The sequence below is a fragment of the Microcaecilia unicolor genome, chromosome 4 (assembly GCF_901765095.1).
Source record: "Microcaecilia unicolor chromosome 4, aMicUni1.1, whole genome shotgun sequence".
NCBI classification, from domain to species: Eukaryota; Metazoa; Chordata; class Amphibia; order Gymnophiona; family Siphonopidae; genus Microcaecilia; species Microcaecilia unicolor.
Genome location: NC_044034.1, coordinates 261,411,686 through 261,426,395, shown reverse-complemented (window position 1 = coordinate 261,426,395; position 14,710 = coordinate 261,411,686). Strand labels below are relative to the sequence as shown.

At 40.4% G+C, this 14,710-nt stretch overlaps 1 protein-coding gene across 1 annotated transcript in view; it reads right to left on the bottom strand.

The window, feature by feature from the left end:
- The window catches only part of GCC2 (GRIP and coiled-coil domain containing 2), a 135,704-nt gene that overhangs the window by 11,962 nt on the left and 109,032 nt on the right, over nucleotides 1-14,710 (bottom strand). Inside the window, exons 18-21 of the mRNA XM_030201462.1 lie at nucleotides 11,386-11,562; nucleotides 8,134-8,351; nucleotides 4,515-4,709; nucleotides 2,580-2,719 (exon numbers count right to left, since the gene is read on the bottom strand). Coding sequence (XP_030057322.1) covers nucleotides 2,580-2,719; nucleotides 4,515-4,709; nucleotides 8,134-8,351; nucleotides 11,386-11,562 — 730 coding nt within the window. The remainder of the gene's footprint in view (nucleotides 1-2,579; nucleotides 2,720-4,514; nucleotides 4,710-8,133; nucleotides 8,352-11,385; nucleotides 11,563-14,710) is intronic.

Here is a 14,710-nt window from a genome sequence, read left to right as displayed (position 1 = left end):
TTTACTCCTTAGTAGGCTGGGCCTTCTATTACAATAAATTACAATCTTGCTTAAGGCACAAAGTCAATGTAGATTTAAGGACTCTGCTCACTGCGTAATGTGTCCATTCTGTGCCTATGGAAACAAGAGATCATTTTAGAAGACCTGTTCAGCACTTGCATGTGGAAACAATGAGTGAATGTGCAAACAGTCCTTCCTATGCATCGAAGCACAAAAGCTGCCACATATACTTGCAGCCTATACAGTTATAAAAGGGCTGTGTTCTGGGCGAGCCTACAAAGTAATGGAAGAAGTAACTAACTTGTTACTCTCACTCACACACACAAGGATTGACTCAGGCTGCACATACTGCAGCGGGACATGTTTATCCACTCCTACCCTAGCTGAGATAATATTTAACCATCTCTCTGACCTAACGTGCAACTTTCTTCAAATCAATCACCTTACTTTCTAATTCTTCCTACTTTCTTACTCATCTATATGTTACAACTTTGCCTTACCCTTCGCTACCAATTATAATGTTCTAGTACATATTGTGTTGTCATTGCAAGTAGTAAACCATGCCATACTTTGTATTGTTGTTCGAATATTTTTACTGCTCTAATTGCCTCCTGCTCATGTTTGATCTATTCTTACTGTACACCGCCTTGAGTGAATTCCTTCAAAAAGGCGGTAAATAAATCCTAATAATAAATAAAAGTAGGTGTATATTTCTTATATTAGAATACAACCCTAATTTAAAAAAAATGTGCTTGATGGCGCTTACATCTGCTCTGTTGTGTGTGTCAGCTAACTGAGGGGCCACTGGGATTATATAGTTAAGGATAGCAGATAGGAAAATATACTGGTCTTTCCTGTAGGTGGGGGAGAGGGGTGACGAGAGATTTGATATTCTGCCTTTCTGTGTTATAATCAAAGCGCTTTACCTGTTATACAAGGTACTTTTTCTATCCCTAGTGGGCTCACAATCTAAGCTTTGCACTTGGGGCAATGAAGGGTTAAAGTGACTTGCTCAGAGCCACAAGGAGCTACAGTGAGAATTGAACACGGTTCCCTGGGTTCTCAGCCTATTGCACTAACCATTAGGCTGTTACTCCACTCCATATATATTTAGGTATTCAAGTCTCTTCTCATATGTCTTCTAATGCACACTCCATATAATTTCTGATACTTTCCTAGGAACTGTTTCAAGTCTTTTTATATCTTTACCAAGATATGACCTCCAAAACAGAACAGAGTACTTCAAGTGGGGATTCAGCAATGGTTTTGTACAGGGGCATTAATATCCTCTTTCTGCTGGTTATGCCTCTCTTATGCAGCCTAGCGGCTTTGGCCACTGTCTTGTCCATTGTTTCAGCACCTTGAGATCCTTGGAAACTATCACTCTGAGGTCCCTCTCTTGGTCTGCACCAATTACCCTTCTGGTGTTTGTGTAAATGCTGCTACTTATAGATTTAAAACTCTAGATGATGCCATTCTTTTTTGAACACATTCCTTTCTTGGTGTACATAAAATACACAGGATTTTCATGTTTCCTTATAGGTATTTTACAAAAGGTTTCACATTCAGTAAGCCTTTGTAAAATACTTTATAAATCTCAATGTCCTGCCTTGGAGGTCCATTTTCTGGTATCACCAATTATGTTTATTGTTTATTAAAAACTTTCTATACCGCCTTTCTAAAACAGGTCAAAACAGTGTATACACACTGGAAAAAAAAAACTGAAACAGAAAAGATTGACATTTTTAGATAGGACAAATACACCGAAACAAAAAGATCAATCATACCAACTATAATTTAAGTACAGAATGCAATCACAGTGTATTAGATTTAAAAAAAAAAAAAAAGAAAACACCCACAAAAGACAAGTGAACTGTTACTCCATTGCAGAATACTTTTCCAAATGACTCCAGCATTAAGAGGAAGGAAACTCCTGTTCAAAAAAATAGGTTTTTAAGGCTTTCTTAAAGGATTTGAGGACATACAACCCATGCACAGGTTGGGGTAAAGAATTCCATAAGCTGGGGGCTAAAAAGAAGGCGATCAAATGTCTAATGGATTCATAATACTCAGGACTGGGCAAAGGGAGAACCAAAAGATGAGTGCCCAAGGAATGAAGCTGTCTAGTGGGAGCATAAGGAAGGATCATGTTAGACAAATAAGACAGGGCTCCAAGGTGGAGAGCTTTAAAGGCTAAACACAGAGTGGTTTTAAGCAAACTTGACATATTAAAGCAAACCACAATACTGCAGAAAAACAAATTAGGGGTGTAGTTATCAAAATGGGCTAATGTTAAGATGCGTAATTTTACCACCAATTCGTACTATTTTAGCACAGATCTCATTTTATGCAATGAGACCTAGTTACTAATAACTGGGTTAAGAGTAAAATAGCATGTCTTAACTGGAGCCCACATTGATAACGTCCCCCCTCAGCTGCTAAATGAGATGAACTAGACATTCTGGAATTCAGCTTAACAAACTTCATGCACACTATTGTGTCACCTGTGTGAATGCAAGTGAAAATATTTAGGTAACAAGGACATGCCATCATTATCATCATCTAGGGAGGGCACGTACCGTGATTTGTTCCATTAGAATTGCATTGGTTGCTTCTGTCTCATGAAGTAGCCCATTCAAATGATCAACACTCTTTGCTGTAGTATTTAACTTTTGGACCAACTCTTCCTTGGAAAATTCTGGTTGCCATTGAGTAGACTCTGCAATGTTTTCATCAATGCAAAGAATCAACATTTTCTCTATATCTTTTTTTTTTAATTATTAAGGTTTTGGAGATAAGGAAGTAAAGTGAAGAAAATCAGCTTAGAACAGGGGTTCTCGACTCAGTCAGGTTTTCAGAATACCCACAATAAATGTGCATGACATAAATTTGCATGCACTGCCTCCACAGTATACAAATCTCTCTCATGTATATTCATTGTGGACATCTTGAAAACCAGAGTGGCCTGGTGTGTTCCAAGGACTGGAGATTGTAGAACATATGGTTCAACAAACACAAATGTGCAACTTTAATCTTTTCTGTCAATTAAGAGGGTTGCTTATTAACAGTGCATGCTGCCGCTGTTATCGCACATAAAATGGGACCTGTAGCAGATAACATGCAATATCAGTGTTAATGCATGTTGTTAGTAAATGACCCTTTGAAAAGAAGTTAAAGATCTGGAGAACAAGGAAGAGGATAATAGTTATGGTCTTCATTTTACAAGCCCTATTCGCATTTGATATATGCATAAACTGGGATTTTGGTGTTTATGCAAGATAACTTTTTTTTAAGTTCCCATTTTACAAAGGTACAATACGCATGTATCAAACCCAAGCGCATGCAAATAGCAAAGGGGTGTGGTCTGGGCATGTTTTGGGTGGGACAAGGATGTGACAAGTTCATAGACATTTATTCTCCATTTCAAAAGGGGACTAAATATCTTTGTCCTGAAGTTACACATGCTATCAAGCATGTTTAGGATTTGGTAAACAGCTGCTATTGAGCAGCATTCCACTAGACGGATTGGGGGAGGTGGGGTTGCCCCCTTGATCACCTAATAGTTTTTGTCCCACCCAAATGCCAATGTAGTGAAGGAAACCAATCATTGTGACAGCGTTGGGATAACACCTGGTTATGTTTCTAAGGTTGCAAATATAAACAGTTCTGTGCCAGCTCATACACCTGGTTATACTGCCACTTTACAACATTATCAGTTATGTGCCAGCTTTAATCTGTCAATATTATTTACATTTATTTTTTTTAAATGGATATTTATGCTGCACATAAATATCCATTTCTCTTGTATTTTAGAACAGGCTCTACGTTGGCAGATTCTGTTCTAAAGTACTAATGAAACGTACATCCCAATTCCTGCTTCTACAATCTGTCTAAGATGGGGCTGTATATGTCCTGCAAATATCACTTGCTAGCCGATTTGTGAATGGCACTGAGGTTTCAACCTCAGAACAGACTTTATCCAGTGAGAGGTAAGATGTTGCATTGCAAGTCCTAATGAAAAAAGGGTAAAACTAAAGGAAACAAAGAACATTTTAGACTTAACTACACAGAGAGTTCAAGAGCTGGGAAATGAGAAGATGTGGTTCTCATAGGACAGTCAATGAAGTATGATTTCTAAAGGAAACAAAATAGAAGAACTGGTCTCCCATCTGTTCACTGAGGAGAGCTGCTAGTAATTTTAAATTGCACAGCCCTGTGAGAAACCAGTTATGCACCATTATGTTAAAGCCTATTATATGTTGTCCAGCAGATGCCATACGAGCAATTCCATAATTCCTAATACTCGCCACTTAACAACCTCATTGTAATTTTCAACACAGACATCTGTTTCCCAGAACTCAACTGAGGCTTTTTACTCATAATAAATGTCAAACTGCAATGAACAGGATAAGGTATGAACTGATGATTTAGAGAAAAGGCTTTACATCTCAGTGACAGCTTGAAGAGTTCCTGAATTTGCTGCTCCTCTTTTAACTACCCTCCATTTTACATACCAAATTTTGCTTCCGGAGAGTTCAGTAGCTGTTCTAAAGATGGTACATGGGTACTGGCAGAAGACACAGACTCTGTCTCAGTTGTTTCCATCCCTTCTCCTTCTTCTCTAGCCACAGCGTACATATCAAGAAGAGGCAGGTCAGGGTTTCTCCTCTCTCGTAAATTCTTCGTTGGTTGGTGGGAAGATGCAGAATCTGAAATGAATAGACATTTATTAATTATCTAGATATGAAATCAAACATATTAAGTCAGGGCAAACATTATATTCAACACAGATTATCAGTAGGCCCACTGAAAATGTGCAGGGGCAAGATCGTTGTAAATTCCTAAATGTTTCTCTGTTTACCTTTCTGTTCCTGATTTCAATACATGTATCTTTACTATTTTACTGCAACTTTTCATTTTTTAATAGAATTAAGAGAATATGCATTTGATCACGCTTTAGGTCTCCAGAATCTGAATAGATTATTCTGCAAAGGCCTATCAGTTCTGAAGAAGCAAAATAACAGTGTATACCCTGAACTAATTCTCCAAGTAAATCATCTAGGGGCCCTTTTACAAAGGCACGCGAGGGCCTACATGCGTCCACCACACGTCAAATTGGTATTACTGCCTGGCTAGCGCATGCGCCTGGCGGTAATTCTGAGTTTGGCGCTCGCTCAAAACACGTGGTAGAAAATAATTTTCTATTTTCTACCACGGGGGCATTCCTGGCAGTAATCACAGTTGGCTCACGCTGGACGGTTACCGCACTGGTAACTAGTGAGCTCTTACTGCTAAGTAAATAGGTGGCATTAAGGGCTCAGGTTGTAAATAGACATACGCTGGTTTTAATTTTGCCGCGCATCCATTTCCCAGCCCCCCCCAAACCCCCTTTTTTTCCAGACGTGCTGGAGAAATGGTCCAGTGCGTGTCCAATACACATTCCCACGCTACCGCAGGCCACTTTTTGGCACACCTTTGTAAAAGGGCCCCCTAAAGCCCATAATCTTATGCTCAAAAAGAAGAGAGTGCAACACGTCCCTGCAATATGCCTAGCTGCAAACTGTGCCAACACATCTCACAGGATCCCACAGTCACTCACGCATAAGGGGATCGTTCACATGCTCATCCTCAAATGTGGTATATATCATTCAATGCAAAAAGTGTGAAGAAGGGTGCTATATTGGAGAAACAAGCCAGATGCTAAAGACGAGGCTCAATTTACATGGACACAATATTAAACATTCCACCGCCATGGGACAGCACTTTACAAAATCAAAAAACTGCATCAATGAGCTTACGGTAAGCATACTAAAAGGACATTTTAAGACATTCCAGAACATAAGACCTTTGAAGTCAAAATGATAAAATACTTTGACACCCATCAGACAGGACTTAAAGATCTGGGTTTCTATCCCACTATAAACCATAAAATTATACTGCTTTGTCACTATCTCATTAGCCATCCATCTCTCAGTCTCTCACCCACCCAGCTCTCCATGTTTCTCACCTAACCCAGCCCCACCCTCTTCCTGTGAGACTGTCAAAGCAGTTTACATATTATATACAGGGTTAAGTGACTTTCTCAGAGTCCCAAGGAGCTGCAGTGGGAATTGAACACAGTTCCCCATGATCAAAGCCCGCTGCACCAACCACTAGGCTACTCCTCCACTCCACTGCTTTTGTGCTTCACTTATATATTCTGATATTTGTCAACATTTGCTTATTTCCGATCTGAAGGAAAAGGGTTACCATCAAAAGCTAATCAAAAATATATATTGTTAGTCCAATAAAAAAGTGGACTAACACAGCTATCACGCCACTTTACCCCCTCCCCAAAATTGTGCACACCAAATAGCTGGTGTAAATACACTTGACTCATTATGGAGGAAATATGAGGATGACAACTCAGTATGTGATCTAATGTTACTTCCAGAATTTTTCTGGGATTCTATGAGTGGCAATACTGATGACGGCTTTTGTTTTATCAAGATTTCATTGCAACCAGTTGGTTTTCAACCAGTTGGCAATGGGGAATAATTTTGTGTTAAGTGAGAGAAAATCTGTGGACTTAAGGAATCCATGATGATCAAGATATGTATAAATAAATAGAGCCAGTTCCAGAGATTGTATTAGGCTGCACAATCTAAAATTCTATACAGATTACAAATAAAACATACACAAAAATCATAGAATAATACAAAACTAAATATACAGTGACTAACATTCAGTTTAAAACACACAAAGAACAAACTGGCTGAGAGCTATGATAATGTCCTGAAAGATATAAATTCAAGCTACAAACTAAACATTAAGCCAAGCTTACAAAAAAGCCTTTTCAATACTTTGTGCAGTCTAAGGGGCTAGAAGGGATCCTCGTGACACCCCAAAAGTAAGGGAGTAACAGTCAGACAATTTCTTTCCAAAATACAGAGTAGGATCTATCTGATGGACAGGACTGGACTGGAACCACTGTAAGATGGTTCTTGTTATCCCAACATCTTACAGTCTTATTGAAGAGTATAGTTTGATCTACTAAATCAAATACTGCTGAGAGGTCCAATAAAAGAAATAGTACAGTCTTATTTTCATCTGAGTTGTTACGAACACAGGTAAGTATGCAAATTAGAACAGTTTTGGTGTTATGTCATCTATGAAAATGCTTTAAAATGCAACAGGATTTCTTGCTTTAATAATTTTGGATCTTCAAATATTTTAAATGGCCAAAATAATTTTATTCATTATAGAAATCTGTTTGGCTTGACTTATGTGAGGGAGTATTAAACAGAGAAGCACATCTCTTTCTTTAGATTAAAAAAATAAAGTAGTCATACATTTGGAAATCATTAATGAATGTGTAGGGGTGGAAGTAGTATAAAGTGCTGAAAAGCACAAAGCCAGAATATTTTAGGGCTGAAATACCTAACGATATGAAAGATGTGAAAAAGTGTTATTATTTAACCTCTGAAACAGACATTAAATAATTGACAAAATTTGTTGGACAGTTATGTGAGGGAACTTTGACAACCCAGCAACTGAGATACGTACATTTTGCACTTAGAATCAACGTTCATTTTTGTACAAGACTATTTTATTTCCCCCCCCCCCCCCCCAAAAAAAATCATTTCATTGATGAAAAAAGCCAATGTGGCCACTGTTTCGCAGTGAACTGTACGGGTCAGAGATATACCAGCGCAGGCCACTTTTTGGCGCACCTTAGTAAAAGGACCCCTAAACATTTTGCCAATTTTTTTGAGTGTGTTGCATATCCGGTACAAGAAGGTTACTCTTATAAGGCAGGAAACAGGTGCCTTTTTTGACTTTCCACATAGGTGCCACGTTATAAAATTGGCCCCCAAAAAAGTACACATTTGCTTAACTCTCAAGATGAAAAACAGTTTACATACAAAGGACAAAGAGATGCCTCCACCTGAATTTTTTCATGTCATTCTCTGTAAGGATAATTATGCCCAATAAATCATCTACAACCCTGTTTAGAAGGTTGGGTGCAGTGTGAAAATTTTCACAGGCCACATGTTACCAACAGCAATCCTGTATAAATGAAAAAGAAACCCAACTAAAATGAAGCACTCTATCATCTCCCATTAGTGGTTTCTCTATAGCATAGCCACTTACTTGTGATACTAAGTTCATTCTTAAGCTGGAACTGTTGAGCTTCTGCTTGAGACAGCTGCTGCTGCAAGGTCTCCACTGTCTTCCTGTGGTCTTCTTGCAGCTGCCTTACTTGATCCCTGAAGCTGTTCCGAAGAGCTTCATTCTGGGCTGTCAGTTGATTTACAACCTGTGTGTGCTCTGACTTCAAAACCATGTTCTCAGATTGAACCATACAGAGTCTGAAACATTAACAGTGGGAAAGCCGTTTTAAAAATAAAACAAACAAACAAAAGCAAGCTTTCTCTCAAACTGGAAATTCTTAAACTCCATAAACACCATTTCTCTAATCAGTGTCCCACTTGCCACTGAATCCTCTAAACTATTGCACCTTTATTACTCTGATTTTTAATGGGCTCAGCTCAGTCATGTTGGGAATAATTAATCATAGAGGAAAGTCAAAAGATCCTTGTCCCGGGCTAGAGTAGGACTAGGTATAGAGCCTGATGGAAAGAGATACATGGAGGCCTCTTATGAAAGGAGAAATGCAACAGAAAAACAGCAAGACACTGAGGGTGACCACCTTACTTAAGTAATAAAATAAGGAACAAGTGAGTTTGTCCTTATTTTTCTTTAGATTCTAGGACTTGTTTAAAATAAAAAATTTTGGAAGGAGAGTTAAAAATCATCTGTTCCTAATTGCTTCGTGTTTGATGTCAACACATCATTCATCAAGTTGATACTTGATTCCCTATAATATTTACCCACAAATTAAGCGTAAAAACTGGATTAAAAATCTGTTCTAGAGAAGAAAACTGCTACATTACAACTGTGAATCACATCTACTACCATTCCTACTGCTTCCTCAAGTCCAGTTTCAAAGCATACAGTTTGAAAATCATCTTCCAGTTCCGAGCCCAACATCTGCAAAAATAAAAAAGTTTTACCGCTGGAAGGTAATTTTACCTTAATTTATTTATTGCATTTGTATCCCACATTTTCCCACCTATTTGCAGGCTCAATGTGGCTTACATAGTTTTGTTATGACATTGTCATTCCAGGATATCAGGTACAATTAGAGATGTGCAGAGGTTAAGTAAGGGAAGAAAGAAGGAAGTGATTAGGGATTAAGTATAGAAGGTAGACTTTCACAGCTGGGTGTGTTGGTGAAGTGGATTAGTGAGGTTATAGGTTCTCTTTGTAGGCCTTGTTGAAGAAGTATGTCTTCAGAGATTTGCGAAAGTTAGTTATTTCGTTGATTGTTTTCAGGTCTGTAGGTAGTGCATTCCATAACTGCGTGCTAGTGTATGAGAAGGTAGTGGCATGCATCAGCTTGTATTTTAGTCCTTTACAGCTGGGGAAGTGCAGATTGAGAAATTTGCGGGATGATCTTGTGGCGTTTCTGGGAGGTAGGTCCACGAGGTTTAGCATGTAGATTGGGGCATCTGCGTGGATGATTTTGTGTACAATCGTGCAGATATTGAACGCAATGCAATGAAGAAAGAGATCAAACTTGATCTGGATTTAGCATGTTAGGCGCATATGCACCTGTTGCCTTGTGGTGCAACAATCTGAGCAAATATAAAGATTGCAGCATGCCTACAAAGAAGATATTCATCCCATATATAACTGCTCTTAGGAAAAAAGGCCCTTGACTGTCACACCACCACTCTTGGGAGACCTTTATACACTCTCCACACATTTAACTACTGTTAACGTTTCACTGTTTCTCTGAATTTGAGGCTGTCCAATAGGCCCTACATATTCCTCCTTAGTCTAGAGTGGAGGAGAAAGCCTAGGGGTTAGAGCACCAGACTGACAACCAGCAAAGTCCAGTTCAAATCTTGCTGCTGCTCCTTGAGACCTTGGGCAAATCACTTAGGGGTCCTTTTACTAAGCTGCATCAAAAAGTGGCCTGCAGTAGTGTAGGTGCATGTATTGGGCGCATGCCAGGCCAGTTTTTACCGCATCTACAAAAAACATCATTTTTTTTTTATGGGACAGGAAAAGGGCCTGCGGTAGAAATAAAACCAGCATGTGCCCAAAACCGGCCTGAGCCCTTAACGCCACCCTTTTTTTTTTGTGTTACATTTGTACCCCGCGCTTTCCCACTCATGGCAGGCTCAAAGCGGCTTACATGGGGCAATGGAGGGTTAAGTGACTTGCCCAGAGTCACAAGGTTGATCTAGCAGTAAAGGTTCACACGCTACATGCGCAGTGACTGTTCGGCATGCGCCAAGCGCAGATTACTGCCGGAACCAGAACGCGTAGGAGGAAATAAATAAATAATTCGCCCATGCGTTATAGGCGTGCTCCAAATCTGAAATTACTGCTAGGAGGGTGCGCTGGCCTGGTGGTAGACTCATTTTGGCATGTGCTGCACATGCGTAGAGCCTACCATGGTTTAGTAAAATGGCCCCTTAACCCTCAGATATAAAATTCGATTGTAAGCCTTCTGGGAACAGGGAAATATTTATTGTATCCGAATTCTCTCTCATAGTTTATCCAATTAACATCATCAATTCACATTCCCATTGCCTGAGAAGGGATCTTGATAGTCTTTAAAGTTGCATCTTTAAACATTCTTTAGTCACATAAAAAGCTGTTACCCCAAGTACTTTGCTGGTTTTCTGTCAACAATTTTCATAGGCTAACATGGCTTATTTTTTAAAACAGGAAGATGTTTAGTTTTTATTGATATTGTTATGATTAGTATTCTTTATATGGATTTTAATTTTCTATAAATGGGATAGTTTTATGCATTTTTCATGTAAACATATACAAATAAAATTATGATTATTTGATTGTAGAGGAATAGCCCAGAGGGTAGAGAAGCAGGATGAGAATCAGGGAAACCAGGGTTTTTTTAAGTCCCACACGGACACTCCTTGTGACCTCTGGTAAATCACTTAACCCTCCATTGCCTCAGGTACAAAAGATAGGATTGTAAGACCCTGGGCTCATGAAAATATCTACTGTTCACCTTGGGGTTTATGAAATAAGATGGCACAAAATTAAAATTGAATAAATAAATAAATAAATAATTGAATGAGGAACCAGCTGCCATGTTTTCCTTGCTTTATGATAAAAAACATTTACCATGACATTAGAGCCTGGAGAGAATTACTCTGGGGGCCACTAAAAGGGTCACTTTTCTCCAGAGAAATAATCTTTCCATTTTCTATGGACAGGGACAGGCTCTGGCTCCAAAATATTCCTTGCTGGCAGCTACAGAACTGGCACCTAAAGTTCTATATTTAAAGAAAGGACTCTCACTTTTCTCGCAGTTCTGCTTCCTTTGCCACTGTTTCCTGCAGCATCTTGTTGTGTCTGTCCAGGAGAGTATCATGCTCTGACTGTAATGTCTGCAGCTCAGTTGTATTGATTTGCAGATTCTGTTGGGTTTCTTGTAGCTTGACTTTTAATTGTTGCACCATCATTTCCATCTGTTCCCTTAAAAAAAAAAAAAATCAGATTGGTCAGTATGTTGAGACTGTTGAAGTACTGCATCATTCATATTATGGGTAATCCAATTTACCAGGCCATAAATAAATAAATTTTAAAATGTAAATAAAAGAAAAAAAATCCCAAACCCTGTCCTTTTCCCTTTACAGGGAACAGAGACAGCGCTGAGGACCAGCTCAAAGAAATATTCCCAAGTATTTAATTTTGAAATCCAAGTACTTTGCATCTGCAAAAGCATGCAGGGTAAGGACTCCATGGGGCGTTTTCCTTTCAAAATTGGTGCAAGCATTGCGGCTACTCTGGAAATTAGCCTCTTGGGCTTATCCAGTGGTTTTCAACCCAATCCTCGGGATAAACCCAGCTAGTCAGGTTTTCAGGATATCTACAATGAATATGGATGAGATACATTTGCATATGCTGTCTCATGTGCATTCATTGTGGATATCCTGAAAACCTGACTGTTGGGTGCGTCCCAAGGACTGAGTTGAGAATCCCTGCTCCAATCTACATGATGTAAGACTCTTAAAAACATTAGCCTGAAACCTCAATGTAGATGCTTAGCACCACTTTTTAGAGAAAACCTGCATTTTGAATAAATATTTGGGTTTTACTCCTATAAGGAAGAGTGTAGGATCTGTCACATCCGAGTTCAATCTTGAAAGAAAAATTAACTTCCCGTGTGGTGCTTAAGATGCTTCTGTGGTGAGCAATTAGAAAGCTTGAAAACATCCTGCTCTAGTAGTTGGTAGGAATTACTACACTTCAGTGTCAACTGGGCTGCACTGTACACCATTCCTTACCTCACTAAGAGGGTCAGCTACTAAGCTGTGGTAAAATTCACAGCCCAATTGACTACGTGAGGTCAAACAAATGCAAGCATTTGCATTTCCTTATTAACTTGTGCTGCGCTAAAATTGTGCATTAAGGACGACTCACACTTGAAGTCTCGGTAGCCATTTAGAAAACCGGCGGCAGCAATGGGCAGGAAAGAGTGGGAATCTTTCCTGTCCCTAAGAGGCCACTAGACCACCAGGACGTTCTGAGGTACATTTGGGGAGGACACCCAGGGCTGGAGAGGAGGGGAGGTGGATGGATGGATTGTGCATTGGGGGGGGGGGGGGGTGAAGGGAGGGCGCTGGAAAAAAATTTGGTGAGGGGGGCATACATGGAGAGGGGGGAAGGGAAAAGGGGAAACAGAGCACATGGGATAGAAGGGGGTTGAGAGGAGAGAGGGACGTGCTGCTCATGGGTGGTTGCTTTTTCGGAAATGTGCATCTTTAAAAAAATTTTTATTTAGCAGAGTATGAATGGTGAATGTGCGGCAAGGTGCGATGCTGTGTGGCAGGGCTGGGTGGGCCAGGAGTGGGGATGGAGGAGATTACTTGCGGCGGGGACAGGTTAGATTCCCCATGCAACTCTTTATGTAGGAGTCCATGGAGCATATTACAAATAGCCTTCATTAACTCTACAGACAAAAAAAGTTCAGTCTAAAATATGATACAGACTGCAACAGCACACATGTGGTATACATCCTGCTGTGCCCTTGTCAAAAACTATATGTGGGCAAAACCACACGCCCCCTCAAACAACATTTCAGTGACCATAATTTCAATATTATCCACCAACGTAAGGAAGCCCCACTCGTAACTCACTGCATTGAAACATCCCACACTTTTATGGATTTCAAATGTTTGGTTATAGATCAGATAGCTATATCCATACGAGGAGGAGATAGGGATCGAACTCTAATTCAAACAGAGCAACGGTGGATTTTCAAGTTAAATACTTTAACCCCGCTGGGTTTGAACAACCGTATAGAATGGAAAGCATTTTAATAACAATACCGGGTAGTCCAAGATTAGATTAAAAAAAAGAGGGCCCTTTAATTCATTAGCTCACGTAACTTGGGTGGCGACAGACATATGTCGACAGCATCAGTTTAAATACAGGTGCCATTTTGATCTCTCACAGAGTCTTGCAGAAAGAATCAGATGGACTCAGACAGGTAGGCTCGCGCATTACGCGTCTTATGGTATTATACCTGATCCTCTCTCACAACATTGTGTTATCCTTCATTGCAGGATACACATAGTAGCCAAGGGTTCAGCTCCTTAGGAAGCAGAAGCAAAACAGGGGCTCTCTGTCGAGCGTGCCCTTATATCCCAGCTACAGCTCAGATAAGTGGCTATTTTACTTGATAAATACAGAATAAAATATAAATACCATATAGCAGCTAGGTGACAGAGTTAATCACCCCGCTGGAGGTTTTTGACTGATGAAGCAGCTCACAATCCGCCTTATTTTCGAAAGAGAAAGACGCCCATATTTCGACCTAAATCGGGAGATGGGCGTCTTTCTCCCGTGGGTGCCCAAATCGGTATAATCGAAAGCCGATTTTGGGTGTCTTCAACTGCAATCTGTCACGGAAACGGCCAAAGTTGACGGGGGGGTGTCGGAGGTGTGGTGAAGGCGGGACTGGGGCGTGTTTATTGGCTGAGGAGAGATGGGCGTCCTCGGCTGGTAATCGAAAAAAGAAAGGCGTTTTTAGCGCGAATTTGGGTCACTTTTTTTGAAAACTTTTTTTCACAAACAAGTCCCAAAAAAGTGACCTAAATGACCAGATGACCACCGGAGGGAATCGGGGATGACCACCCCTGACTCCCGCAGTGGTCATTAACCCCCTCCCACCCAAAAAAAACAACTTTAAAAACTTTTTTTTTCCAGCCTGTATGCCAGCCTCAAATGTCATACCCAGCTCCATCACAGTAGTATGCAGGTCCCTGGAGCAGTTGTTAGTGGGTGCAGTGGACTTCACCCAGGTGGACCCAGGCCCATCTCCCCCTACCTGTTACACTTGTGGTGGTAAATGTGAGCCCTCCAAACTGCCCCCAAAACCCACTGTACCCACATCTAGGCGCCCCCCTTCAGCCATAAGTGCTATGGTAATGGTGTAGAGTTGTGGGCAGTGGGTTTTGGGGGGGATTTGGGGGGCTCAGCACCCAAGGGAAGGGAGCTATGGACTTCAGAGGTAGTTAACTTTTTTTTTTTAATTGTTACAAGTGCCCCCTAGGGTGCCCGGTTGGTGTCCTGGCATGTGAGGAGGACCAGTGCACTATGAATCCTGGCCCCTCCCACG